The sequence below is a fragment of the Urocitellus parryii genome, chromosome 2, assembly GCF_045843805.1.
Source record: "Urocitellus parryii isolate mUroPar1 chromosome 2, mUroPar1.hap1, whole genome shotgun sequence".
Taxonomy (NCBI): domain Eukaryota; kingdom Metazoa; phylum Chordata; class Mammalia; order Rodentia; family Sciuridae; genus Urocitellus; species Urocitellus parryii.
Genome location: NC_135532.1, coordinates 40,907,105 through 40,934,395, shown reverse-complemented (window position 1 = coordinate 40,934,395; position 27,291 = coordinate 40,907,105). Strand labels below are relative to the sequence as shown.

The 27,291-nt window shown below is 33.6% G+C and overlaps 1 protein-coding gene across 1 annotated transcript in view; it reads right to left on the bottom strand.

The window, feature by feature from the left end:
- LOC144253352 (von Willebrand factor A domain-containing protein 8-like) overlaps window positions 1-21,011 on the bottom strand; it is a 158,821-nt gene extending 137,810 nt beyond the window's left edge. The window contains 4 exon segments of the mRNA XM_077795467.1: window positions 10,132-10,203; window positions 16,083-16,189; window positions 19,343-19,449; window positions 20,929-21,011. Coding sequence (XP_077651593.1) covers window positions 10,132-10,203; window positions 16,083-16,189; window positions 19,343-19,449; window positions 20,929-21,011 — 369 coding nt within the window.
- Window positions 21,012-27,291: the final 6,280 nt, after the last annotated feature.

Here is a 27,291-nt window from a genome sequence, read left to right as displayed (position 1 = left end):
ATAATGCAGGAATGTTCAGATGTGAAATGACTAGATTATGAGAGCTGTAACCTGATCAGTGCATTAATCCATTTGATGGGTTGACAATCTGAAAGGACCGCTGGGTTGTAACTAGGCAGGTAGGGTATGCCTTTGGGGTTCATATTTTGTCTCTGGTGCTTCACACCTTCTCTGTTCCCAGACTGCCATGAGTTGAAGAGCTTCTTTCTGCCATGCCCTTCCACTGTGATATTCTGCCTTACCTCAGGCCCAGAGCAATGGAACCAGCCCCCACGGGCCGAACTTTTGAAAGCATAAGCCAAAATAAACTTTTCCTCTTCTAAGTTGTTCTAGTCAGGTATTTTGGTCACAGAGATGAAAAGCTGACTAACACAAGCCCTTTGGTATATGCATAAATGCCCTTTCAGTGCACTTAAATCCTTATACCAGCCACATGAGGAGAAAATTCTTTGGAGAGAGGCAAATTTTAGTTTTAAGAAGTTAAGAACCTTGTACACAAGAGATTCTGAACACAAATCCATACTGACTAAAGAGATTGGACTGTATTTTCCATTTCATCATGGAAAAGGTAAGTCAAGAAGTAGCCTCCTTAAACTGACATGCATGATTATTTCTTGATGTCATAGAGTCAAAGATCTCTACTAGAAGGCCATAAAGTAACCTAAAGCAAGTAACAATCACCCATCATGAGGCTGGGACTTCTTGCATAGAATTTAAGGACCGTGAGGGTAAACAGGGAGGGGTCATTCCAGATCTTGTTTTCTGCAGTAATATTTTAAATAGCCTGCAAGAGAGTGTGTGCCAGTTCCAATGCTCAGATTTCCCTCATACTCTCTAAAACATTGTTTCTTTGAGTCTCTCTTCCAGTTGCCCCAATTCCTTAATAATTTTCACAAAGTTGGTTCAGTTCATGTAATATTTTTATTACATGGTGCCCTATGTTCCTTTACATGGTGCCCTATGTTCCTTTGTAGAAAAGTTACTATATGAATGTCATTAACAAATATCAAACACAATGAAAAAGAACAAAAGAAACTGATATGGCAGTAAATCAAGAAAAAAAATTTCAGCTGCTTTTTTTAACTTTAAAATTTCCATCAAATGTTGTTGAACCTTTGAATTTTTGCTTAAAATGGCTAAAAGTATATTATACTAGGCATTGGGACACTTGGACTATACTCCCTGTGAAATTCCTCTCAGATGGAGGTGTCTGCCACCACCTGAGCCTAGGCATGCTCATTTGAATATGCAGAATATGGAGGGCCTAGACAAACCAATCTCTAAATAATATCTTATAATGATGCTATTTAATCCTATAACCAAATAAGAGATTGATACTATATGATCACTAGTAATTTCTTATTTTTCAAAATTATCTCAATAAATACGTATTACCTATGTAATCAGAAAAAAAATACTTTAACTACAAAGCAAATAACCCTAAACATTCACACACACACACACACACACACACCCTGTATAAAAGCCAACAAAGAGTACTCAGAAGTCAAATGAGAGAAGCCAAATGAGAAGTCAAGTTAATTGCACCTCTAGTTTCCATGACTGTAACTTCTCTTTACACACACATAATAAAAGCTATATTTCTACGATTCCCCTCTGAAATGTTTTGTTGCTATAAAGGGCAAACAGAAACTTTTGGGTAGTATGGTCAGCCATTAGTTGCCACCAAAGCAATCCTGATAAATACTTCAAGGGGAAAAAAATAAATGTGTCTGCAAGAACAATATACAAATTCAAAATAAGTGTGAACAAAAGATTCACTAAGAAACACTGGATAGGGCTGGGAGTATAGCAGTGGTAGAATACATGCCTAGTATATGTGAGACCCTGGGTTCCAACCTCAGCACCAAAAAAATAAATAAATAAAACAAAAACAACCTACTATATAGACTATCTAAATTGTCAGAGAGAATGTGAAAAAATGACACTTACAATTATTATAATTATTCCAGACTATAATTTAGGCAACTTCACTAACCAAGGGGTTGGGGAAGGGACAGAATATATATTATAGAGAGAGATGAGTATCACTGCATTTGATGAAAACATGCATTTCACAGTCTTAGGATTCCTTCCCACCCTCCTACTACTGGAGCTAGTAGAAGCACAGCATACTCAGTTATCAAAAGCCCTGCTGCCACTACCAGTTGGAAACACAGGAAAATCTCTGGACAAACTGTTCAGCCTCTCTACAGATTTCAGACAATTGCTCTGGCATAGCAACACAGTATATTTCTGATGGTACACAGTAACAACCTGCCAGGACTCAGTTCAAATTAATTAGTAAATTCACACATTCTTTAATTTTGGCAATAAAATATGCACAGTATCTCAATATTAATTAATTCAAGTAAACATTTGCTAAGCTTCTATCCATAAAAAAATGAAGTCCCTGATTACAGTAAAGTTATAATTAATAGAGAAAGTACAAAGAATTATATAGTAACAATGTACATAGAGTTCTATTTAGTTGACCCTAAGTACATATTCACTGATTTCATAATGTATAAAAAAAATTTAAAATCAGTGCTATGAAAATTAAGAAAAGAAAGAAGTTATTTCAAGCCTGGAAAAATAAGTATGATAATCTTGTGATATAAATTAATTAAGAAATTAAATTGGCTTAGTGAACCTTACTCTTGAAGATATTTTACCAATAGAAACTCATTAATTGGTATAATTTTGAATAAAATGTTTATACTAATAAAAGTGGGCCATCTTTCTTTTGAAGAGACTTGGAAGCTGTATCAGCTAAATGCAATGGCCAGGCTTTATTTGGAGGATGACTGGAATAAGACTGCTATAAAATAACATTTCAAGATAAATGAGAAAACTGAAAATAGATGGAATATCACATTAAGAGATCATTACTAATAGGTATAATAATTAAATTGTGGTTATATTATAAATAAATACTGAAGTACCTGCAAGAAGGACAATTTATTAAAAGATGAGATTAAAATAAGTGTTAGGGGAATAAATAAAACAAAATGGCAAAAAGGACTTTTAACTGTAGCAGCTGGTTGCTAGGTTCAAGGGGATTTGTTACATATCTGCTATTTATAGTATACTAATTTTTCCATAAAAAAATTTTAAATGTCCTTTACTCTGTATGTTCAGGCTCTTATTATATCCTATTAAAACTACTCAACAAGTTACTTATCATGTTGTTTTTGTTGCTACTACTATTATAACTACTACTATAAGAATGAGTGTGGAATGAGGGACCAAAGATGGAAGATTAGAGAAGGGTGCGCTTTCCAGTTGCTTGATGGCTTGAGATACTGCTTCTCAGTGAGGTGAGTAACAAAGGGAATTCACTGAAATTCATACTGGACAGTCAGAGAGTCACAGCTACCCAGAAATTTGGTTGCTTTGAACAGTGGACAAGAAAGAGTACATTGAAGCCAAGATAGAGGTGGCAGAGGCACCAGTTCACTGCAGAGAGAAGGGGTACACAAAGGAGGGAGTAAGCGGGGGAGAAACAGAAGATAAGTTTGACACAGGAAAATCCTTACTCATAAACTTCTAATTCAATTAGAGATGAAATCAAATACATAGCAAAACAATTTCAAAGAAAATGTGATCAAAATAGTGAGAAAATCCTATAAAAGTTCAAAGGATAACAAGACTATTTCTATTTGGGGGAGATGAAGAAAAGCTTCATAGAGGAAAACAACATCTGAGTTGTTGAAATGGTATGATTTTCACAGGAAGAGAGAAGGGAAAGAGACCATACAAAGTATATACCACAAAAAAATGACTCAGGCAGAATTCTGGGCATGGAAGGGGTGGACACTATACTTTGGAAGAACTAAAAAAGGAGTTTGGAGCCAGACTGTCTGTCATTAGGGGTATCTCTCTATAAAGGACATTTTGCCTTTTAGGCAAGTAGGTTTATCTTTAACTTTTCACAGGAAATAGGTAAGAGATGCTTTCTTGGATTGTATCACTGCTATTAGGTCAGATATTGCCATGCAACTGTGAAGAGTGCCCATAGAATCAGTCATGTAAAAACAAAAGCATGAATAGAAGAGATACAGAAGGCATCGTATATAAAAATCTTCCAGAGTTGGTTTTTTATTTGTTAAGGAATTCTGTTACACACAGAATTCTGGTAAGGGCAAAAAAATATGAACATGGAACGAAAGGAGATTTTAAATAGAAAAACATCGGCAGATTGCCATTATTTGATAAAATGATACACAAAGCTGGCTTAAAATCAAAAAAACAAAATGTTGACAAACTCTAGCAAATGATTTTATTGGGCTATATTCATGCAGAAGTAATTGTGAATAATTAATTGTGCCTCATTAAATATAAATTAAATTTTGATGACTTGCTTTGAAATGTTGTCTAGTTCTAAAAACAACCAAGTGACATTATTTTATGTAAATGATTAAATTTTCATTTCTAAAAAAATGAAACACTGCAGATTTTAAAGATATTCTTATGTAAGGGTATCTAACCAGTTTATAGCATCACATTGCAAAATTTTTTTCCCTTCAAATATCTAATAAAATATAACTATCTCTGAAAATTCAAGCATTTTTACCCCTAAACATGAGTTTATTCTTTGGGATATTTTAAACAAAAAGAAATTATGTGCCTCTAGGGTGATTCTATAACCTCCATTGTCATAATAAATTTTTGTGTATCAAATTTAATAAGACTCTACAAATTAAAAGTAAAGCCAGTATGGGAAGATGCAGAAGGCCGGAAGCTTATTCTTCACCTAAAGCAGGGACCAAACGAAAGCATCACTCATTAGAAAACAAATAGTCATCTCTCTTTGTTATGTAGAAAATTGTGCTATGATAATAATAATAGTAATAGTAATACAATAATGGAACTCTTAATTGCATGATATATATATATATAATATGATAATTATAATATGCAGAAAATAATGCGTGTGACAGCACACTTAGCAGTTCCATGATATGGAGTACTGTATCCAATGTGACCATCAAGCATGTGATTTCAGGGTTCCCCATCTTATTTGGCTGAAAGACAGCAATTCTGCTTCATTTACTGGAAAGGCAATGTGTTATGCCACAAAATCCCACATAGAAAATATAAAGAATAAACAAGTCTATTTTATTTCACCAAAATAAAGATGCAAGTTATTTTCTTTTGCTATGACAAGTGTTGTTTTATGTGACTGTTTTTAGCTTCCCAAGGAACATGAAATTTTGTCTAATACTATGGATTCTTATAAAAGATAATACTATCTACAAAAAAAAAAGTAGGATTGGGCAAAATAAAGGTGATGAATCTTGAGATGCCTCAGAATCAACACCTATTCAATTTAATTTCTTCATTTGTAAAAACTGCCAGAAAAACAGTCTTCTGAAATAGCTCCAGTTATAATTTCAATTGTTGAAGTTTCTTTCATGAACTTCAGCCAGTATCTAGTTTGCAAACAGAAAGCTATGTAGACATCTCTCTACAGGTGTTTGTGGAAGGAACATTCATTAAGTTTTTTATCACATATTTATGCCAACTCACTGTTGGGTTCTTTGTCAATATTTAATCTCTATGTTTCACTTTTAATTAACTTTTATTGGGGGGTGGTACTGGAGATTGAACCCATGGGCACATAACCACTGAGCCATATCCCTGTGCCTTTTCTATATTTTATTTAGAGGAAGGGTCTCACTAAGTTGCTTAGGGCCTTGCTAAATTGCTGAGGCTGCCTTTGAACTCCAATTCCTCCTGCCTCAGCCTCCTAAATCACTAGGATTACAGCCATGCATCACTGTGCCTGAGTTTACCTTTTTTTGAGTAGTCATTGCTTAATGCTTTAGAAAGAGAAAGGTAGGAGCCTGCTCAGTTGCTACAAATGGTTTAATTGGTTTCAAAATAAATCATGTGATTTAAATGGGCATTTCCCCAGATGGCTGTCACTTTGCATTTGAGGGAAAACATCAATTACAGTATTGCATGAAAGCTGAGAGTCAATAGTCCCAAACTATCACCTATATCTTCACTTGCTTGTCTCTTTATTTTTTCATTGTCATGTTTCAGAAGGTGGATATGAGGTGAAAGTGAGAAAGTAAATGAAATATTAACAGAGGTTTGAAATACCTTTGATGGATGAAATACGGCATTTTCAAAGCTACAGAAGAAGGACCTGAGTTTACTGTGGCTGCAAAAGCACACATTCCTGAAGAGAGAACTCTTCTAAATGACCAAGATGCAGAGAGCACACAGAAAGAAAAAAAATCTCTGCACCTGTACTTAGACAAGCACAGCAGGGTATGCAATCTGCAAGTAACACTACAGGTGGCTTTGCATGTCCTCACACCTTCCAGGAGGCAGTCAAGAGTCTAACCATAGAATCTTACTTGGTTCTAAACACAGACATTAGCTATTGAAAAAGCTTGAAAAAAAAAGAAGTTTGCTAAAGTATATGAATGTATTATTTAGATTTTGAAGACAATCTAAATAAATGAATATAATTTCCATTCCCCAACCTATAAAATGTAAGCCTTGGTAGTTATACCCATCTAATTTTCTTAGTACTACTCAGCTAATTATTATGAAATTTTAAAATAAAAAGTTTTTATTAGTCAATTCTAGTGATAACACTGCCAGTCTCTAATCCTATCATGGAATCATACCTAGTTGAGGGGGCCATTTGACTATTTACTCTCTTCAAAGAAGAGTTCTTAGATTATATCTAATCCATTTGTATCCTTAATTCAGCAGCTGCAAGATTACAGAAGAAAAAATACAGTCAATCATTTTCAGAATTTCCTAAAAATAATACAAGTTGAAATTTAAAATTCATATTATTTCTAAATCATTTTACCTACTCATTAGGAATTTATATTATTATAGTCCTCTAAAATCTAGTGTTTATTTAACATCTACTGTATACAAGGCATTGGGAAGAAAGCAAAATTAATGAAGACTCTTCTTGAGGGGCTCATTCTTTTCAGTAGAGACAGAACAGGCAGATGCATAAATCAAGGAAATCTATATTGACCCACTATTATAGAATATTAGAGCTATGAGCAACCTTAGAAAACATCCATTTCCAATCATTATTTTATGGATATGAGAGGGGGGCAGGGAGAAAGAGAGGAAAGAAAAAGCCTATTTAGGAGATTAGAAATTTACTCCATATCATACACACAGTTTAAAAACCTGAACACAGAATTAGGCCTTCAGATTCCCAGTTTACTTCATTCTCATTATACTACGTTGCCACTCTGAGTTGGAAAGCATTTGAATAAGCAAGGATGGAGGAAAGAAGACAGTATGGTGGCAAACATAGGCTGGAATATAACACTGATAAAAAAAAAAAGTTTATTTGGAACACAGACCATTTAATTTCTCTGAGAACAAGAGCTTGAGGGGAGAAATGAGATGGTAGGCAGAAAACAGTGAGATCAGACAATAGACAGTATCAAATGGCAGTCTAAGAGAGTTAGACTTTCTCATTAAACAATTTAATGGACACAGGTAGCAGAAATTACTTACACACCTAATACTTCCTTTAATATTTGTACTATAATAGAACACTGACAATCTCAGAGGTTTATAATGAAAGAAGAGAAATGCCTTCCAACATGAAAAAGGCCAATGACACATAGCACACTTTTAATGAACATAATCTCCCTTTGTTAATTCTTCTTTCTCTTAAGTGGAGGGTGGTAAAATAGGGATATAAGAAAGCAAGATGTAAAATGTGATGGGACTGACAAGTTTGTGATACCCTATACCTCCTGCCTTGCCCCTGAGTATCTTCAACCCTGTACAGCTGGTTCCTGAACCTACCCTAGACAGGTTTGAATCATCCATCTTCACAGATGCTAGGGACTAACCACATGCCCATAGAACTGTAGCTGCTCTTCCCTCCACCACACCTACCCTGTTGCCTAGCCCTTGTTCTAGCGTCATTCCCTTCCTTGGGACTTGAAACAGATGAGAGGAGGCAAGGCAAGTTTTACACCAATATTAGTATAGCACTCCAGAATAATTTCAAAATACTTTCACATATTCTTTTTAATTTTTCATAAAGGAGAAGCAAACCTCCATTCCATCTTACCCCTCACCCTGCATAGCTCCCCTCATTCCTCCAGAGGTTACAATATGCTCCCCATCTCTGGTTACTAGTAAGACTCTAACATTGACATTAATGTAAATGATTGTCCTGAAATCCTGATTCTATTAATAGCTTAATAGTAAAAACTATCTTTACTGAGAAACTGCATTCCACTCAACAAACCTTAGCACAACAATATCAATGAATGCTTCAAAAACACCTGGACCCCATGCCTTGAACTCCAAGGACCTTCCTTTTCCAAGCCTGCTACTTAGAAAAGTTGCCCCTTGAGCCCAGCTCGATATGTTCCCAGTCTACTCTCCTCTATAGGCTTGTCTGCTGCTGGTGAGAGGCCATCAGTTTCTGTGTTGAGGACATTCATGTGATGGAAGAAGTTTTGAAAAGGAAACACTGAGTGCCATGGTTAAATTGATAAAAAGTCTGTGAAGCACTCTGGGCTATATAAGACTTAAAAGTACACAGACTCATTGTTTTTCAAAGTGAGACAACAACTTGACTTATGGTTTTCAACATCAAGGAATAAATACCGTCAACTGATCTTCATCCTTTCACCTCAGGTATACAGAAAAATGATTTTTCAGAAAAGAAAAGAAGGTGGGGCTTTTTATGGAAAAAACTGCCAAGAATAATTTATTGTTCTACTTTTTAATTCTCGTTTAGAAAACATGAAACAAGATACATTAAAGTACTTTTTAAAATTTTACAATGATTTTATTTTTAGCTGGCAGAACAGTGTGAGGTACTTTCCATGCATTATATCATGTTATCCTCACATTAGCCCAGTAGAATACAAACTATTTTTATTCCCAGGTTAGACATCAGGAAATAGTCTAAGATAAGCAATTTCCCAAAGTCACACACCATTCATTATGTAGGAACACTGCTATTGGATCTCTAGCCAGCTAACCCTCAAGCCTATGCCTCAGCCAGTAAAACACTCATTTGGCCCATTTTTATTTTTAAACAGCACTTTAAAATTGTAAGTTTGAGGGGCTAAATATATTAAGAATATGTACTATTTTTATAAGTACAAAAAAGAAAAAATAAAGGACAAACTTCTGAAAGCTTGTTACCATTAATTTAAGACTAATTAAAAATGAGACCCAAAGTGCCATTTACTGTGGGTATGATAATTCAACTAAGGAAAATTATCAGCACCCTCTAACTACAGAATATCTATTCATTTCCTCCATAAACATATATTGAATATCTATAGCAGTACTGGGCTAGGAACCAAGGACCAAGATGAATAAGACAAACAAGGTCTCTGCCCTCCAAGAGCTTCCAGACAAGTTGGGCAGAGTCATTCATGGGTAAATACAAAACCACATAACTTGTGTGATGAAGGGGACAGAGGGAGGAGGTCAGGAGAACTTAACTGAGCTAGGGAGAAGGGAAAACCTCCCTCCTAGGAGTTAGGGCAGGGCATGATATAAAGAGTCAGGGAGTGTTGCATGTAGAAAAAAAAGAAAAAACATGCACTAAGGACCAGAAAGGAAATAAGAAACTGATAGAAGTTCTGAGAAGCTCAAGCTGCCATCCAGAGAAAAGAAGAGCCAAAGCTTGGACCATATAGGTGGGCAGAGGCTGGATTCTACAGGCCTGTCAAGCTTATTAGAGACTTAGGACCATACCTGAGGGCAATGGGGAGTCAATTCAAGCACAAAAGAGAAACTTAATCACATTTTAGTTGTACAAGTATCAATCTGATTGCAGAGTGAAGACAGTTTATAGTGTATTTGGTGGGAAATTATTGCCTTAATCCAGGAGATAGGTGACGGTGAGCAGGGTTGGAGTAACAGATATGAGCAAGAAGAGTGCACACTTGTAGAGTGGAATGGGGTCTGATTTAAGCCTTGAAGTAAGTCTAAGGTTAAGTCTAAGGTAGACATTCACCTTTTAATTAAACGAGTCATTTTACTGGGAGAAAAAGGGAGCAATTTCAAAAACTTATTCCAACAACAAAAAAACTTACTGCTTTGAAACTATTACTGTCATTTACTTTTAGAGGTTGGGTTTCACCCATAACTTACCTGGTTACCAACCAATAATAAGTGTTCTCCAAGGAGAAAGTCTTTGAGCATGTCTTCCATCACTATCATGTGCTAGAGAAAAAAAGGACCACAGACAGGTTAACTGTGTTTAAGTTAACTATATAGATATCTTCTTGGAAGTTAAGACATCCTTTATGATAGAATACTCAAGTAATTTAACTTTTAAGAAAACAAAATTAATGAGTTAGATATAAGTAAACTACATAACCAATTGGGTCACTGATACTGAAAACTTAAAACAGCCCATTAGAGCAAGTACAACCAATTGACCAGTTCAAGTTGTTTTTATAATTCAAGTATTTTTATTTAAACTACGTAGCATTGTCTTGAAATTTAATATAAATTTAAATTGACACTTGCTAATGTAAATATATAATGGCTTCCAAAAATAATCAGCAATTTTTATGGAACTTTTTAGACTGACATCATCTTAACCATTACCTTCAAAACTATATATAGCTTTGAAATGAAATATATTATTTAACTTCCACAGTTTTTTATCTGAATTATGACACAATATAATAAAAGAACAAGATTAAGGTTGTTCACAATAGCTACAGAGAAAGTTACATTGCTCTTTTGTATCTTAAAAAATAGGCCACCTATAAGTAGGTTACAAAAGCTCATTGGGGGTCAGGAAAAGAACTACATCCTAGCACAGTTAATATCCCTATTACTTTCTCTTGGTTTTCTGTATCAAATCAAATAACAGCCTCATAAGTACTAAACTTATTGAAGTTCCCTATTTTTAAAAAAGGCAAATTAACCTTTTGCATTAACCTTTTATATTAACATTTTATATATCTATAGATATTTATCTGGTATGTAAATTGCTTTTCTTTTTTTAAGTTAGTTTTTTAGAGAGCCAGGAAAGTTTCCTTTCATTTGTCAAATTTAGTATACTTTCATTCTGTCTGTTTCTTAGAAAGGAAAACTAAGAAAGCATTTTCCTACCTTGAGAACAAATGAGTACCCCCTGATGTTTATCTTGATAGTTTTTGTTTTTTAAAATTAGATACATTCGGGAGCTAAAGTTTTAACAAGGCATGAAATAAAATGAGCATATTTACTTATTGTCATTCTGGCACAGTTTTAAAATAAAGAGCCAGCCATTGTTAATAATTATGCTGGGTCACAATAGGTACAAACTATCTTTTTTTTTTTTTTTTTTTTTTTGGTGGTGCTAAGGATTGAACCCAGTGGACTTGTGTATGCTAGGCAAGCACTATGCCAACTGAACTACATTCCCAGCCTAAATTGAGACTGTCTTAAAAGCAAACTAAGATAAACTGATATGTATGATTTCCCTATAAAAGTGAGTCCTAGAAAATAATTTAAAACTGAGTTCTGTGGTAATATACGCCAGAGATCTTTACATTTTAATTCAGATGAAAAGTCAATACCAATTTCCATAAAACACAGAATTCTTCCTGAAATAAATAGGATAATCTGCATGAGGAATGGATAGAAAAGTTGCAAGGAGCACCTTGATGGCTGCATAATAATGAAAATGAATGCAAACTCTATTTGAATTCTTATCTGTATTGTTTATTCTAAATCTTCCTACTTCATATGCTCATTACATTTAACTAGATTATTCAAATCCACAAACACTAATGAAGGCTAAGGTCATAACCAACAGAATTCTTGTCTTGCCTTCTTTTTTACTTGGCACTGCAGAAGATTTCTTAAGGCTAAGCTTTCAGTTAGGTGTCTTTCTCTCCTGATTTTTTCCTGCCTTTAATAATTTTTCTCCATAGTCTTCTGGACTAGATCATCTTGTTGTAGCAATTCCTTCCATATGATTTTCCCCTGGTTCCTTTGTTTGTTCTCTCCATTAACTTTTTACTTGCTTTCTTTGGGGTCTCAGTATAGGGTAGAACAAGTCATGCCTATCTGTACACAGTCACCTACCTAAGATCCAAGTGAGGGCTGTGTGCAGAGTTGGTACCCACACATCAGTGCTAGAAGAGCTACTTCTGGCCTTACACCACCTAAATTCTCTCATCCATCTCATGGCTGCAGCTAACCCTTATCTTCAAACATCAAGATTTCTCAGCGATGACTAATAATAACACCCCCTGATTATTGCCCAGTCTCCTAAATTCAGCATACTCAAATCCAAAACTTGGCTTATTACATTCTCTTCAACAACTTCATTCTTCCTTTTATTTTCATAATTAATCACCCTGCCCACCTTGCTTCTCTTTTATCAAGATCAAAAACAAAAAAATCCAAGACCACCAACTCCCCCCCCAAAAAAAGATCAACGGTATTCATTATTTCTTTGCTATTACCACAGTTTGAATTTAGGGTATTATTATCTCTGGCCTATATACATAGACAGGTAGGTAGATATAATTTTTAAGCTAATTTAGCTTTTTGAAACTTCATCCTTTCCCTGAGTCAATATGTTCTCTATAATTCTCATATAATCACTTCTTTGTTCAAAATCTTGCCAATTCATTTTTCAAAACTCTTTAAGTGACTCAATACTTTAGAAACAAAGGTACTTCTCATGTTTCTGATTTAATCTCAGGTTCATCCCCTACCACTCTCCTTCTTTCACACAATGTTCCAGGGATGGGAAGAATCTAGAATAATTTTCTACTTACTCTTCAATTTACTTTTCCACCACACTGTGTGCTCCCTGAGGCAGAATCTTTATTTTAAACAAACACAAAGTTCCAAGGACTCTACCTTCTAAATAGCCCTGTGAGGTGTCCACTCTATTCTGACCCTACCCTCACTACCTCATTTCAGATCCTTCTTAATTTTTACCCAGAATGTTAGAATAACTCTAAACTAGTTTCTCTTTGCCTTGGTTCTAACTCTTAGACAACATTCAAGAGTGAATGCAAAGTTAGCAAATGTGCTTAAAGTCTTTCATCGGTGAGGAAACCAATGAAAGAAATCCCAGCTCCTTAATTTGAGAAGCTCAGATGATCTGATCCTTTCCTAACTCATCAGGCTCATCTCTTAAACTTTTCCATATGCAACCTCAGCTCTGTGCTACTCCGTGCTAAATGAGCTACTCTTTCGTATAAGCAGGTCTCTACAAATGCTGGTCTCTGAGAGACTTGCCCAGCTTTGTCTTGTTAAGGAATTTTCTATGATCTTTATCATCAGGGATGATCACCTCACAAAGGTAAGCACAATAACTTGTATATACTTCCATCACACTGTGAAGTAACCATGTGTATTTGCCTGTTTTTCCATTAGATTAAGAGCAATTTGAGCTCTAAAGATGCATTTGCTCACGTGACTATTTTAATCTCTTTATCTCAAGATCTTAGGACAAGGTCTGACCCACAATAAATATTTACGATTTTTTTTCAGATCGAAAGCTTATTAAGAGACTATTAATTTTCCTTCCCTCAAATCTCTCCTCCTTACTGATACAAGTCTAATATTTCTTAATGAGTGGCTACCACTCTCCTTCTTTCACACAATGTTCCAGGGATGGGAAGAATCTAGAATAATTTTCTACTTACTCTTCAATTTACTTTTCCACCACACTGTGTGCTCCCTGAGGCAGAATCTTTATTTTAAACAAACACAATGTTGTTTATTTTAAACAAACACAATGGATGAAAAAAATATTCCTTAGCATGAACACTCAGAATCTTATTTATCCTTTTATTAATCCCCTCACCACTTATATACTTAGCAATTGCTATGCACCAGGCACTTTGTTATTTGCTAGACATACAAAATAAAGAAAACACAGGGCTTTGCCCTATGATATATAAGAACACATTTCAAAACCATTCTCAATGCAATGTGGTAAAGGAACAACAGGGCATAAAACAAGATGGTACCTCAATCTGCAAAAGACTCTGAAGCATACTGCTTCAAAGCTGAAGTGCAGCAAAAACAGAATCAGTAATACATAGCAAAAGCAAATTTAATCAAGCCACTGTCCCTAGAATTGGTACAGCTAAAACTTTTTCATTAGTGGTTAATTCATAATGCTTTTAGAGGAGGAGGTACATTTGGAGACAGGTTACAAGAAGTCCATCAGGGGCTCTGTGTAAAGTTCACAGCAGCCCTGCAGCCCTCCATGTCTATATCATAAACACCTTGGCAACAGACACTATGTTCAAGAGCACAATGGTCCTCTTTCCTACTGAATTTCCTATATTCTTAAACACTCTGAAATCTTTTCAACCCTTGCTGCTGTAGAGCTTTTCAATTAAATGTTACTTATAACAATATCCTGATTTCTTGTTTTCTTTGTTCATTACATGGACAGAGGGTGATACCATCAATTTTTAGAAATAGTATATTTTCCTTCTAATCAAGTTTTTGTCTTTATTTATTAGGCAAGAGTTTTTTCCCCTCCTCTGTCTTACAATTTAATTTTCTGTTTATTTGTGTACTGATTATGCAAGAATACTAATGTTTCTGAAGAAAAATAAAATCTACATTAATTAACTGATTCTTAATAATTAAAATCAAATCAGGGTTATGCCTTTGCTATGCCAAAAATAACTAGTGTAGCTTGGACAGATTTCAAAATTTTAAGCCAGTATTTTTATTAAGAAAGAAGAATTTGCCTGGATACCTTCTATATTGTTATTATAATTTAGTGATTTAAATTATGATGCTTGAACAAAAAACAGAATTGTAGAATGTCAGATTAAAAAATAAATTTAACTTCAATTTTGCTAATGCCTTAACATAGCAAAAATAGTAAGAAGTTCTAACATAATTTGTAAATTAAATGTACTATTTAAATGCAGAATAATAATGAAACATTACAGAAAATTTTAAGTACTTTTTCATTATAAAAGAAATACATAGCCTAGCATAGAGCCATACACTTATAATTTTAGCAACTCGGGAAGCTGAGGCAGCAGTATTACAAATTCAAGGCTAGCCTCAGGAACTTAGGAAGACCCTGTCTCAAAATAAAAAATAAAAAGGGGTAGAGATGTAGTTTGGTGGTAGAGTGTCCCTAGGTCCAATCCCAGTATATATATACACACACACACACACACACACACAAAATTGAAAAGGCTGGCAGGAAGGACCGAAGGACCACTTCATGGAAAACTTGGAAAAGAAAACTGTTATATTCAGGGTAATTCCCTGAAAATAATCTAATTGAATTGAATATCTACAATATGGCTTTCTAGGTATAAACTTATATCTGAATCTTAGTGGAAAGTCAATAATTATTGGTTAGTTTGTAAGATGAAAATTCTCCATCATACTCCCTTAAAAAAAAAGAAAGAAAAGAAAAAGAAAAATACTGGAATTGTAGGATGTATAAGATACACTTTCTTTGAATTACTGAAATGAATTCACTAAAAAGAAAAAAGAGAATGAGAAGTTCTGTTTGTTTTTAATTTAATAATGGGTTTACTTTATCAACCTGAAGTACAGCCATACAATATTTGTTTATGTGTGCATATGAAATTTATAACCCTAATGATAACAGCAACTCCTCCAATTTTCAAGTACCTTTGGAAGGGGGAGCATGGGAGGAATAGATGAATTCTACTTAGGGCAGAGGGGTAGGAGGGAAAGGCAGGGGGCAGGGGATTAGCAAGGATGGTGAAATGTGTGATAGATATCATTATCCAAAGTACATGTATGAAGACACGAATTGGTGTCAACATACTTTATATACAACCAGAGATGTGAAACATTGTGCTGTATAAGTGTAATAAGAATTGTAATGCATTCCGCTATCATTTATTTTTTTAAATTAAAAAAAAAGAAAAGAAAATCCCACCAGAGGAGGGAAAAAAAGAATTTTAAAGTTTTTAATACTTTATTAAAAGATGTTTCAACACATCATATTGCATCATCTGCATTTAACTTAGAAAATTACATACATAATTAAACATAAGTATCATTTCTCAGAGCTAACTACCACAATAAGTGGTTATTTATGTAAGTAAATAAAGTGATGCTCTTACCTGAATGTTGTCATAGAAAAGAACATCAGGCACTTTCATTTTCTCATGGGTATTATATATTGGTGCACTAATAGTACCAATCCTCAGTGATCCAGATACCACTTCACCTGAATGTTTTACATAAGACAGAGAATTAGTCATAACTACATCCTACAAATCATATCCAAAGATGATAAGTCCATCCAACATAAAATGTAGGATAGCTTCTGTAACACCTTGAGCTCTTCAGGGATTTTAATTTAACATCTAAAGAAATAAGCTTGAAGATGGTAATTAAACACTACAGTTCTATATACAGCTTATAATGTTCTAAAATGTAATAATTTTAAAGCAATAAATTTAGCAAATAGTATATAGATAAAATTGAGAAATAAAAAAAAAAACAACCCAGAACATAGCCAAGCCATATTCATAAATTTATCTGGTCAGGATTATAATATACACATAAGCCAAGTACACATTCAAAAGCTTTCAAGTACCCCGAATATCATCTTTAGGAAGCACCTAATGAAAAACTCCACAAGAAAATCCCTGAGAGGTCTAGTAAAAAATACAGATGAACCAAACCCTTGGACCTCTTGAACTATTATTTTCAGGAATAGTTCAGAAGATCTATATTTTCAAATAAATATCCAGGTGATTCTGATAGAATAGTATCAGAAATATTCTTATTTGAAGTAGGAACTGGGAACCTTTGCCATACAGTTATTCAGTAATAACTTTTATTGTATTGTTCTCTTTTTGCTTTAAAGAGATCTTTAAATACAGGAATTTAATAATAATAAATTTCTTGAAGTCAGGAACCCATCTTATATATTCCCTGTAGTAATCAGATATTCAAGCTCATTGACATTTTCCAATAATAACAATAACATTCATACTAATAGTGTTATAATATTAATGATCACAATAATAAAAGCTGTCATTTATTAAGGACCTTTTCATGTGCCAGATCACAAACTATGAGGTTTATATTTTTCCTTATATAATTTCAAGTAACTTAACAATGAGACGAGAATTATGAGGAAACCAAGAACATAATTTAAATAATTTATTTAAAATCACCTAGCTAGTAAAAGTGGAGCTTAAAATAGAACTTAAACTAATCTGACATTCTTTCTATCAAATCAAGTATTTTTAATCCTTTGACTCCTAGTAATATTCCATCCTATGAAAATAACCCAACAAGCAGATACACAATTACAGTGCCTTAAGTAATCCACCTATCTTTTGTTTTCCTACTTCAAATAAGAATATTTCAAATTGTTTATCTTTTAAAATGCTATTTTCAATATGTTAAGGCATATTTTAAGACAATATGGGGGAAAGCACTTGCTTCTGTAGAGTACTCTGAACAATTTTAAACTAAAAATAATTACACTGTCACATGTTTAAGTACCACTGGGCACTACACATTTGCCAGAGCACAGCAGATCTTTACCATTTTCCTTTTTCAAAAGTTCTACAGGGAAGGAAAGCCAAGAGCCATCACACTAAGTATTTAGTATTTATTTACTACCACCAGACCTTGAAATAGACCCAATATAAAACTATAAAGGGACAGAGCCAGAATATGGCAGTGAATCAACTCTTATACTTGTATGCTGAGATGACACTTGTAATTTCAGGTTCAAACAGCATCTGATAGCATCTACAATTTAGTTTGTGGAACATGTCCATTAGCTTTAGGACAATTGAATTTACACAACCAATGTTAATAAGCAGAAAGGGGATATGAACTCAGAGAATGATGCTGCTAGTACATTTCTGGGAGAAAGCTGGCTAGCTATCTTGTAAGTAATTTCACAGGATGACATTATTTTGGTAAATTTATCAAGTTCCTCAAAATCTAGTAGGCTCAAACTTAATTTTATAATCAGAACTGAGAGTAAATCTAACTTTCAGGAGAATATTAAACACATTCTGACTAAGAAAATAAAATTGCAAAATATTACATCACAATGGAAACTGCAACTTTCATATCAACTATAATACATTGTTTGCCATAAAAGCTTATTATTTGGAGTGGGACCTGCATGGAAAGCCATATTCTCAAGAAGGTTGTTTGGTAAGCATGGACTCTAACAAGGAAAGTAAATTAATGAATTCTCAATAGGACAGATGATTTTAAAAATTAATGGTATTAGTCAATTTGAAAAGTCTCAACACTTAGGTCCCTTATATTCTATAAGAGGGTCACTGCTAACAAGGGCCTGTCTGAAATGACAGTCTTTCTTTGGATATATCAATGGATTCAATAAAATAACACTCTTAATCTTCAAGGCCCAGAGTTATTCTCTCTTTTGAGTTGACTCTGAATTTCTATTCAGATCTATCAGTATATTAAATTTATAATCTGACTCCCAAAACGTCATCTAATTTTCTTAATACCAAATTCTTGGTTCAGGGTAACCTCCATTATTAAAAAAAAAAGTCTACTACAAAGAGAATCACAGTAGTCTATTTTAGAAAATGGTCATATATTAAATGTTTTGATAAAACAGTTAATTACAGGGGCTGGGGTTGTGGCTCAGCAGTAGAGAGCTCATTTAGCATGGATGAGGACCTGGGTTGGATCCTCAGCACCACATAAAAATAAATAAATAAAATCAAGGTACTGTGTCCAACTACAACAAAAAAATTAAAAATAAATTTTAAAAAACAGGCAATTGCATTTAAAAATGGGTAAACTTTCGCTGTGCTCTAACTGAAGAATAGGAAACTTTTATGAATAATTCTCCTCAAAATTCAAATTTATACTTATGGCTACTCAGAAAAAAAAGCAGCACAAACAACAGGTGGAAATGGAAGGAGTACGAAGGCATAAGATGTTATTCTGAATATTAGTTTAGTCTGAATCAAACTAAAAAAGTTGCCCAAATATGTCCCATTGTGGTCTTCAATATTTAAATGTTGTGCAAATAAAGCAGAATTTTAGATAATATCATGAAACATATTTGGAAAAAAATATATTGTCAAAATTATACAAGTTAATTACAAAATGGATTCTCAGAGCCTTTAATATGTTAGTATCAACTGTGACTCTTGAAGGCCAGGGAGAACCATCAAGAATGTACTGCAATGCAGTAAATATTCTAAGGTTTAACTTATAAATAGCATTCACATTTCCAAAAAACAGATTCTTCAACTCAGTACATAAACAAAATGCATTAAAAACATTTATATTGAAATTAAAATAATAGCATCAAATGTTTGATAATTATTTTTTCACATAAAACAAAAACAAATTAAATACTTACATTTGTAATCCTCCAGGTCTGGTTCCAGATTATCATTGGTAGTTATTTCTATTGCAGCATCTGCCAGATTTTTCTCTAAAGCTGACCTAGCAAGGCTTGGTAAGAACCTGGCAGAGAATGGGGGAATGGAATGATAAAGTCAAAGTTTTCTGTGATTCTCAAATATCTTTTTTGGAGGGTACTAAGAATTGAACTCAGGGACACTCGACCACTGTGCCACATCTCCAGCCCTATTTTGTATTTTATTTAGAGACAGGGCCTCACTGAGTTGCTTAGTGTCTTGCCATTGCTGAGGCTGGCTTTGTACTCTCAATCCTCCTGTCTCAGCCTCCTGAGCCTCTGGGATTACAGGCATGCACAACCGCATTAGGCTTCTCAAATATCTTTAAATGCACACGGGTGCACGTGTACAAACACACACAACTTTAGTATTTACTACCTATTATGGGAAATTGGTCTGGATCTATGAGATTCAAAGCATACAAAATTTTTAGAATATATAAGTATAAAGTATATACTTTATAAAGTAAAGTATGTTTGTGGGATCTCCTTTAATAACTAAATAAAGTTCATTTGTACTTAGCCATACTCACTTACAAACAACATATTACAGAATAAAAATTGAAATAACTTGCTTTTTAAGTGGATTTAATATACTTCATAAATATTGTTTGTTATTGGTTTATCAAATTTTATTAAATAGATATTATAGCAATACTTTGGACTGCTCTAAGTTTACAGTCACAAATTCAAATCAATGGAGGTGAATTAGTCTTAACAAATTACTGAATGAATAATTATCAATCTTGGATCTTCCTTACATTAAAAAATATATACCTCCAGGGATAGGAATTCAATTTAGTAGCAAAGCACTGCCTAGCATGCATGAAGTCCTGGGTGTGATCCCCAGTACTGCAGCATAAATAAATAAATACAAAAGTGTATCTCCATATCTATTTTATAACTGTGTTGTCAATTTGGTGAGTGACAAGAGGCATTCTTCAATTATAAACATATCATGTGCTGGGAACATGAAACATAGATTACCACCCACACAAATAAAGTTAAACTAGTTTGATCCCAAGTGAGCTCACAGAAATAATCTTTAATCCATGATTATCTGTACCATACTTTTATAAAATAACCACTAGAAAATACAGTGTTTCAAATAAATACACTAATAACATACCACTTATAATTTAGATCTTACATAGCTCTAAAACTTTGACAATGGTTCCAACATGTTTGAGAATAATTTTAATAATGGAGTGGTATGTGCCAGAGGCAACAGATGTCCATAAAGGGATTGCTATGGAATAATCCCTATCCTTATAGCATTCCACTCCTAGATCTGACACTAGCTCTTAGCTACTGTTTCATTTTGGTCCTAGGCAATGCAAGGGAATTCATAGACCTCTGTGCCAATAGTCCATCAGTTCAGCATCAAGTCAGACTTATCTGTTACAATGCTGACCTTTTATCAAAACTCTTAGATCATTTGCCTTTTTCAAAACCATGTGCTCATTTTAACTCCCAGACCCAATAACTGGGCTTTTGTTCTATTTTTTGAGCCCTGGTCCTAGTACCTCATCAATTTTCCTTTCACCATTCTCCCAGACTTAGATGGTAGTAGTGACTGTATCTGTGCACCCTGTGGTTGCATCTCCATTACTTCCTATCAGACCACCTCAATTGGCACTGCCCACTTACAAACTAGACTTGTTTGCTATTTCCAGTCATCCCTGACATCACCGTGGTCTGTCAACACATCCTCAAATTGACCATGAATTGGAACCTTTCTAGATTGCCTGGAAAGCCAGTGGAGTCTAGCAAAAATGGGACGAGGGGTATAAATAAGAGTGAGGAAAAAAACAGAGGCTCAGTGTATTCAAGCAGTCTTACTTAGAAGATGTAACAAATTAATTTATTTGTTATAAAATTTATAATTTTAGGGGTTGGGGATGTGGCTCAAGCGGTAGCGCGCTCGCCTGGCATGCGTGCGGCCCGGGTTCGATCCTCAGCACCACATACAAACAAAGATGTTGTGTCCGCCGAAAAACTGAAAAATAAATATTGAAATTCTCTCTCTCTCTCTCTCTCTCTCTCTCTCTCTCTCTCTCTCTCTCTCTCTCTCTCTCTCTCTCTCCCCTCCTCTAAAAAAATATTTATAATTTTAATTCTTAAATTTACAAATAGTAATTTAAGATAACATGATTTATCCTACTTACAAATACAGTTTGAAATAGTTAAACAGAAAATTATTAATGCAGGTTTAAATGTTTAAAGATATTTAATTTAGCCAAGTTTTATAAATGGAACCAAACATTTTCTAAAGGCCCTTAAAAATGATTGTTAAGATCTCTTAGTTAGCTGAATGAACAGAAAACCACAGAAGACTTAGAATTTTTAAAATTATAGCCTTAAAAAATTGAATCAGCTTTTAAAGCCAAAAATAAATTCTAAACAGTCTCCTAAAGTAAATATTTAAGAAATAAAATTACAAGAAAATAAGCATAATTTTAATAAATTTAATGTTCAATAAATTTAGGTTAGGTAGTTTATTTACCTTTTTGTCTGTTTAATAAAATATCTTATGAATATAAATTAGGTTAATTTTGTTTTAAAAATTTCAACAAAATTCTATTCTGTTTTACTGCCTCAAAATGGAATAAAGTCACTGAAGAATACAAAAACCGAAACAAACAAACAAACAAAAAGACCCCCACACTTTATCACCAATAATTTTTGGTACATTCCTGACATTGTGCTGTCCTTGGGAGAAGGTTAGTACAAAGACTTCTAACTGTAGCTTTGCTAAAGTCAACAGGTGTCGCAAAAACCAAGATAAACTGTCATTTCTATTTCCAAAAGGTCATAAGGTGAGAAGAAAATGGAGTTTTATTGTGGTCAGCTGTTAACACCAGAAAAATTAGCTACTTCATGCAGTGAAGTACTTACAAAAACAAAAAGTAAACATTTTTAAACTCTGAAATATTTTAGTAGTTCAGAAAATTGCAGACATATTACAGAAAATGTTTTTACAAGTATAAAATGGTAGCTGTTTTTCATTTCAAATTTAATTTCCCTTATTAGTAATGAGGTTGAATATCTTTTCAGATGTTTATTAGCCATTTGAATTACTCCTTCTCATGAATGCCTATTCATTCTTTGCCCATTTAGGGTTGATTCTTTTTCCTTAATATTTGTAGTCCCTTGAATACCAATATTTTCTTGACTATAAATCTTGTAAAACATCTTTTCCTAGTTTATTCTAATAGTCTATTTGTCTTCCCTTACACGAATACAAAATAAATATGAAGAATACGCTTTAACAATGGATCTTGATATCTGATAGAGTAAGTATACCCTGCTCAATCTTCGAAATTTCCTACACTGTTTTTGGAATTTGATTCTTACATGTCAACTTTGAGGTCTGTGAAGGTATTTTCAAAAACAATTCGCACATGGATCAGTGAATCCAGGAGGAAGACCCAACCAAATGGGTGCCTGGGTGGCACCATCCAATAGACTTGGGGCCCAAATGGAACAAAAAGTGAAGAAGAAGGAAGCCTACACACATGTGCAAGTTGGATTCTTTAGCTGGTGCATTTTTTTGCTGCTTCTATCACCTGTGAACATCAGACTCCAGCTTCTTCCTTCTTCCAATGAGGACTCACACCTGTGACTCTTTGGGGACCTTTTAGGACTTTAGCCTTTGACTGGGGTGGCATCATTGTTCTTCTTGTTCTGAGGCTCCAGCTTCTTGGACTGAGTAGCTACTGATTCGCTGGCTGTCCAGCCTGGGACAGCCACTGTGGAACTATCCAGCCTCTGATTTTGTAAACTAACCAAATAAATCTCCTTTTATAATTAAAAAAAAAAAGCTTTTCAAATGCACTATAACCTTGTGGGATTTTCATTAAATTATATCTGTATTTCAGTTCTGGGGGAAACAGTTTTAAACTAATGAATCCTTCCTTTCATGTAGGTATAGCTTCCCTTTTAAGTCCTCTTTTGTAAATTTCAATAAAAATTTGTACTTTTCTCCTTAGAAGCATTACATGCTCAATGACTAGATTTATTCATAGGTGCTGGAGTACAGGAATGTTACTGAGTACAGTACATAAGTAGCCTCACTAAACTTTATTTGTTCAAATAATTTACATGTATTATCTTTGGATTTTTTGTGTAGTCAATGATATAATCCTGGGCAAATGCACATACTAAAAATATAGAAAGATGATATTCTTGCTCTGTTTCTAATTCTAAAGAAAACATGCCAAGTGTTTTGCCAAAAGAATCAGCTATAAATTTCTGGTACATATTCTTTATCAGATTAAAGACTTTCTCAACTATTCATGATTTACTAAAAATAAACCTGGTTTACTAAGTGATGTTTGGTTTTGCTTTGGTTTCATTTTGGATTTGGCTATTTGATTTTATGAAATACTTTTTCTTTATCAAAATAGTATCTTTTCTCAATAATATGTTTTAACAGTGAAGTAGGAATAGAATTTTGGACCTTCTTCACATTCTTGAGATAATTCTGAATTTTTCATAAGTTTTAGAAGTGTAACATACATTTTAGATAAATCAAAAACAGGTACATTTTAATAAAAGTGAAGTGAAAAGAGAAAACCTCAGAAATATCATCTTTTTGCTATAACTGAACATTTTTGTCCCTTCTAAAATTCACATGTCAATACCCTAATCTCCAACAGTGAATTTGTGCTAACTTCTAGCTGGGAACACCTGTAATCCAAAGCTACTTGGGAGGCTCAAATAGGAATACAGCCTGGCAATATAGTAAGACCCTGTCTCAAAATTAAAAATAAAAACGGCTGGGGATGTGGCTCAGTGGCAGAACACCCATGGATTCAAACTCCTCCCCCACCACCCAGTGCAGGAGGAAAGAAGGAAGGAAGGGAGGAGGAAGGAAGAAATTGGTTAACTTTAAACATTATCTCATGTTTATTTTTTATGCTGATTTTTTTCTTTCATTTCTACCTATGTTGCATTGATATCAGTTTTTCTCCGTTTGTTCATTCTAATCCCGGAATAAGATCTATTTCCATACTTTTTTGTGGTTACCCAAAATTTATGCATGCATACTTGAATTACCAACTACCAAGTGATTTGATACTTCTATTCTCTAACTAAAAAATATAACTAAGGGCTGGGGTTGTGGCTTAGCAGTAGTGTGCTCACCTAGTACATCGCAAGGGTCTGGGTTCAACCCTCAGCACCACATAAAAATAAACAAATAAAATAAAGATATTTTTAGAAAATAGAACTAAGATATTCATCTTTTTCCAGTTTCTATAGTCTCTTGTTTACTATTGGTTTCACCTTGTTGTTAAAATTTTCCCAATATTATTAATATTCATTTTTATTTCTTTATTTTTCATAATACATTTAAATTTCCCTATATTATCAGTATTCATTTTTATTTCTTTACTTTTCATAGTACATTTAAATTTCCCATAAAAAGTTTCCCTATATTATTAGTATTCATTTTTATTTCTTTACTTTTCATAATACATTTAAATTTCCCATATATTTACCTATTTCTTTTCCTAATATTCTTTTTTAAAATTTGTTCTTTTTAGTTTTACATGACAATAGAAAGTATTTTGACATATCATATGTACATGAAATATAACTTCCCATTTTTGTAGTTGTACATGAAGTGGAATTACACTGAATGTATATTCATTTGTGAACATAGGAAAGTTATGTCCAATTCAATCTACTGTGTATTTCCATTTTTCAGCCAGTACGAATAATATTGCTAGGAACATATATGTACAAGTTTTTGTATGGACATTTTAAAATTTCTCTTGGCTAAAAATCCAGGAACAGAATTGCTAGGTCCCATGGCAACCTTAAGCTTACTTCATTTCTTATACCTGAATTGTGATATTTTCTTCCTTTCAAGTTTAAATAAGAAAAAAATATTATTTTTTATTATATTTTTTCATAATTTCTAATTTGGCAGAGTGAACAGAGAATATTTACTTCAGTTTATCTTGCTTATGTTTTTCAATGGCTTCTACACTGTTTAATTCAACATGTTTTAAAAATATTAGTGTTTTAAAAGAGATCCTTTAAGTTTTTGTCTCATATAAAAGGAAAAATATGGAATCACTCTGAAATTACTTCTTTTAATGTTCTCAAATATCTATCCAAATAAAACATCTGATGAAAATCAATTCCTTAATTCTTTCTCACCTTTATTAAAAATTTTCTCACATTTTCTATGTAGACTGTATGACTATTAGTAATAAGTTAAATTTTGCCAGTTATCAACATTCTCAGATGCTTTATTTTATTTATTTATTTTTGACAGTAGTGGAAATTGAACTCAGAGATTTGTGTACGCTAGGCTCAAAGCTCTACCACTGAGCTATATTCAGCTCTCTCAGATGCTTTAAGATAGTTGATATTAGTTCTCCAAATTTTTATCACTGTTGTTTATTTACTGGATTTACTCTTGTATTTTTTTAAATAGAGGAAACCGAAAGTTGATTTGATTGCCCACCTATATCTTACAGGTCATAGAATTTTGGAGGTGTGGCTAGTTCATTCTAACATATTCATACTACTGTTTTTCCTTGAGCTTCAAAGTTGTTTACACTGCTTAGTACTCAGTGTCAACTTCTATTATCTCATATTTATAACAAATCCTATCTAAGACAAAATATTGTTTAGGTAATTACACTATCTATATTTTCTTTAGTTTATAACTCAAAAATAGGTGACTGAAGACTTTTTTCAAATTTTCGTTGGAAATCTCATATTCTAGTTAAAGGAAAGGAGTCATTTTTGTTATGTCTCAAAAAATTATTCTAAAGTCACTGGAGAGTCTCAGTTTAGCTGGATACACCACAGGAAAAACAAATTCAAGTTGCAACATTAAGGAGTTTAATTTAACTAAAAAAAAATTGTCTATTACATTAAAGAGTTACAAAGGACCATTTCATATTATCCTAAGCCATAAATAGATTGATTCTCTATTAATTCCTCTATTCAAGGAATAATGGACAATATGCATAACTATCATAAAAATCACAGCAATAGAATTTGAAGGATGAAAATATTAGAACATATGAAAAGGGTCTAAAAGAACACTCTGGGCCTACTGGGATTGTTTTTTTTTTTTAATTTTATGTGTGAACCATGTGCACTGGAGCTATAACAGGTCTGGCGCTATGCGCTGATTGGGCTATAAGTGTTCCTTTCCTCTGTTCTCCCTGTGATCCCACACAGCACCTGAGATGGGTATGATTTGCCAAGATGTCAATCAATCTGCTGACCACAAGACATCACAAAGCAAGACTCCACCTTTGAAATATTATCCCCTGCTTTATATTGTTGTATACAAAGTATATATATTCACATCATTCATGTCTTCATATTCATATATATATATATATATATATATATATATATATATATATATATATATATATGGTTAATGATGTTTATCTCATTCCACCATCTTTTTCTTACACCCCTTACTCCCTCTCTTCTTCTCCCTCTCCTTAGCTCTATCTAGAGTTTGTCTAATCTTCCCATGCTTCCCCTCCCAACCCTATTATGAGTCAGCCTCCTTATATCAGAGAAAACATTTGGCATTTGGTTTGGGGGGAATGGCTAACTTAGCATTCTATTCTCCAAATCCATCCATTTTCCTGCAAATGTCATGATTTTATTCTCTTTTATTACTGAGTAATATTCCATTGTGTATATATACCACATTTTCCTTATCTATTCATCTACTGACAGGCATCTAGGTTGGTTCCACAGTTTAGCTATTGTGAATTGTGCTGCTATAAACATTGATGTGGCTGTGTCCCTGTAGTATGCTGTTTTTAAGTCCTTTGGGTATAGAACAAGGAGAGGGATAGCTGGGTTAAATGGTGGTTCCATTCAAAGTTTTCAAAGGA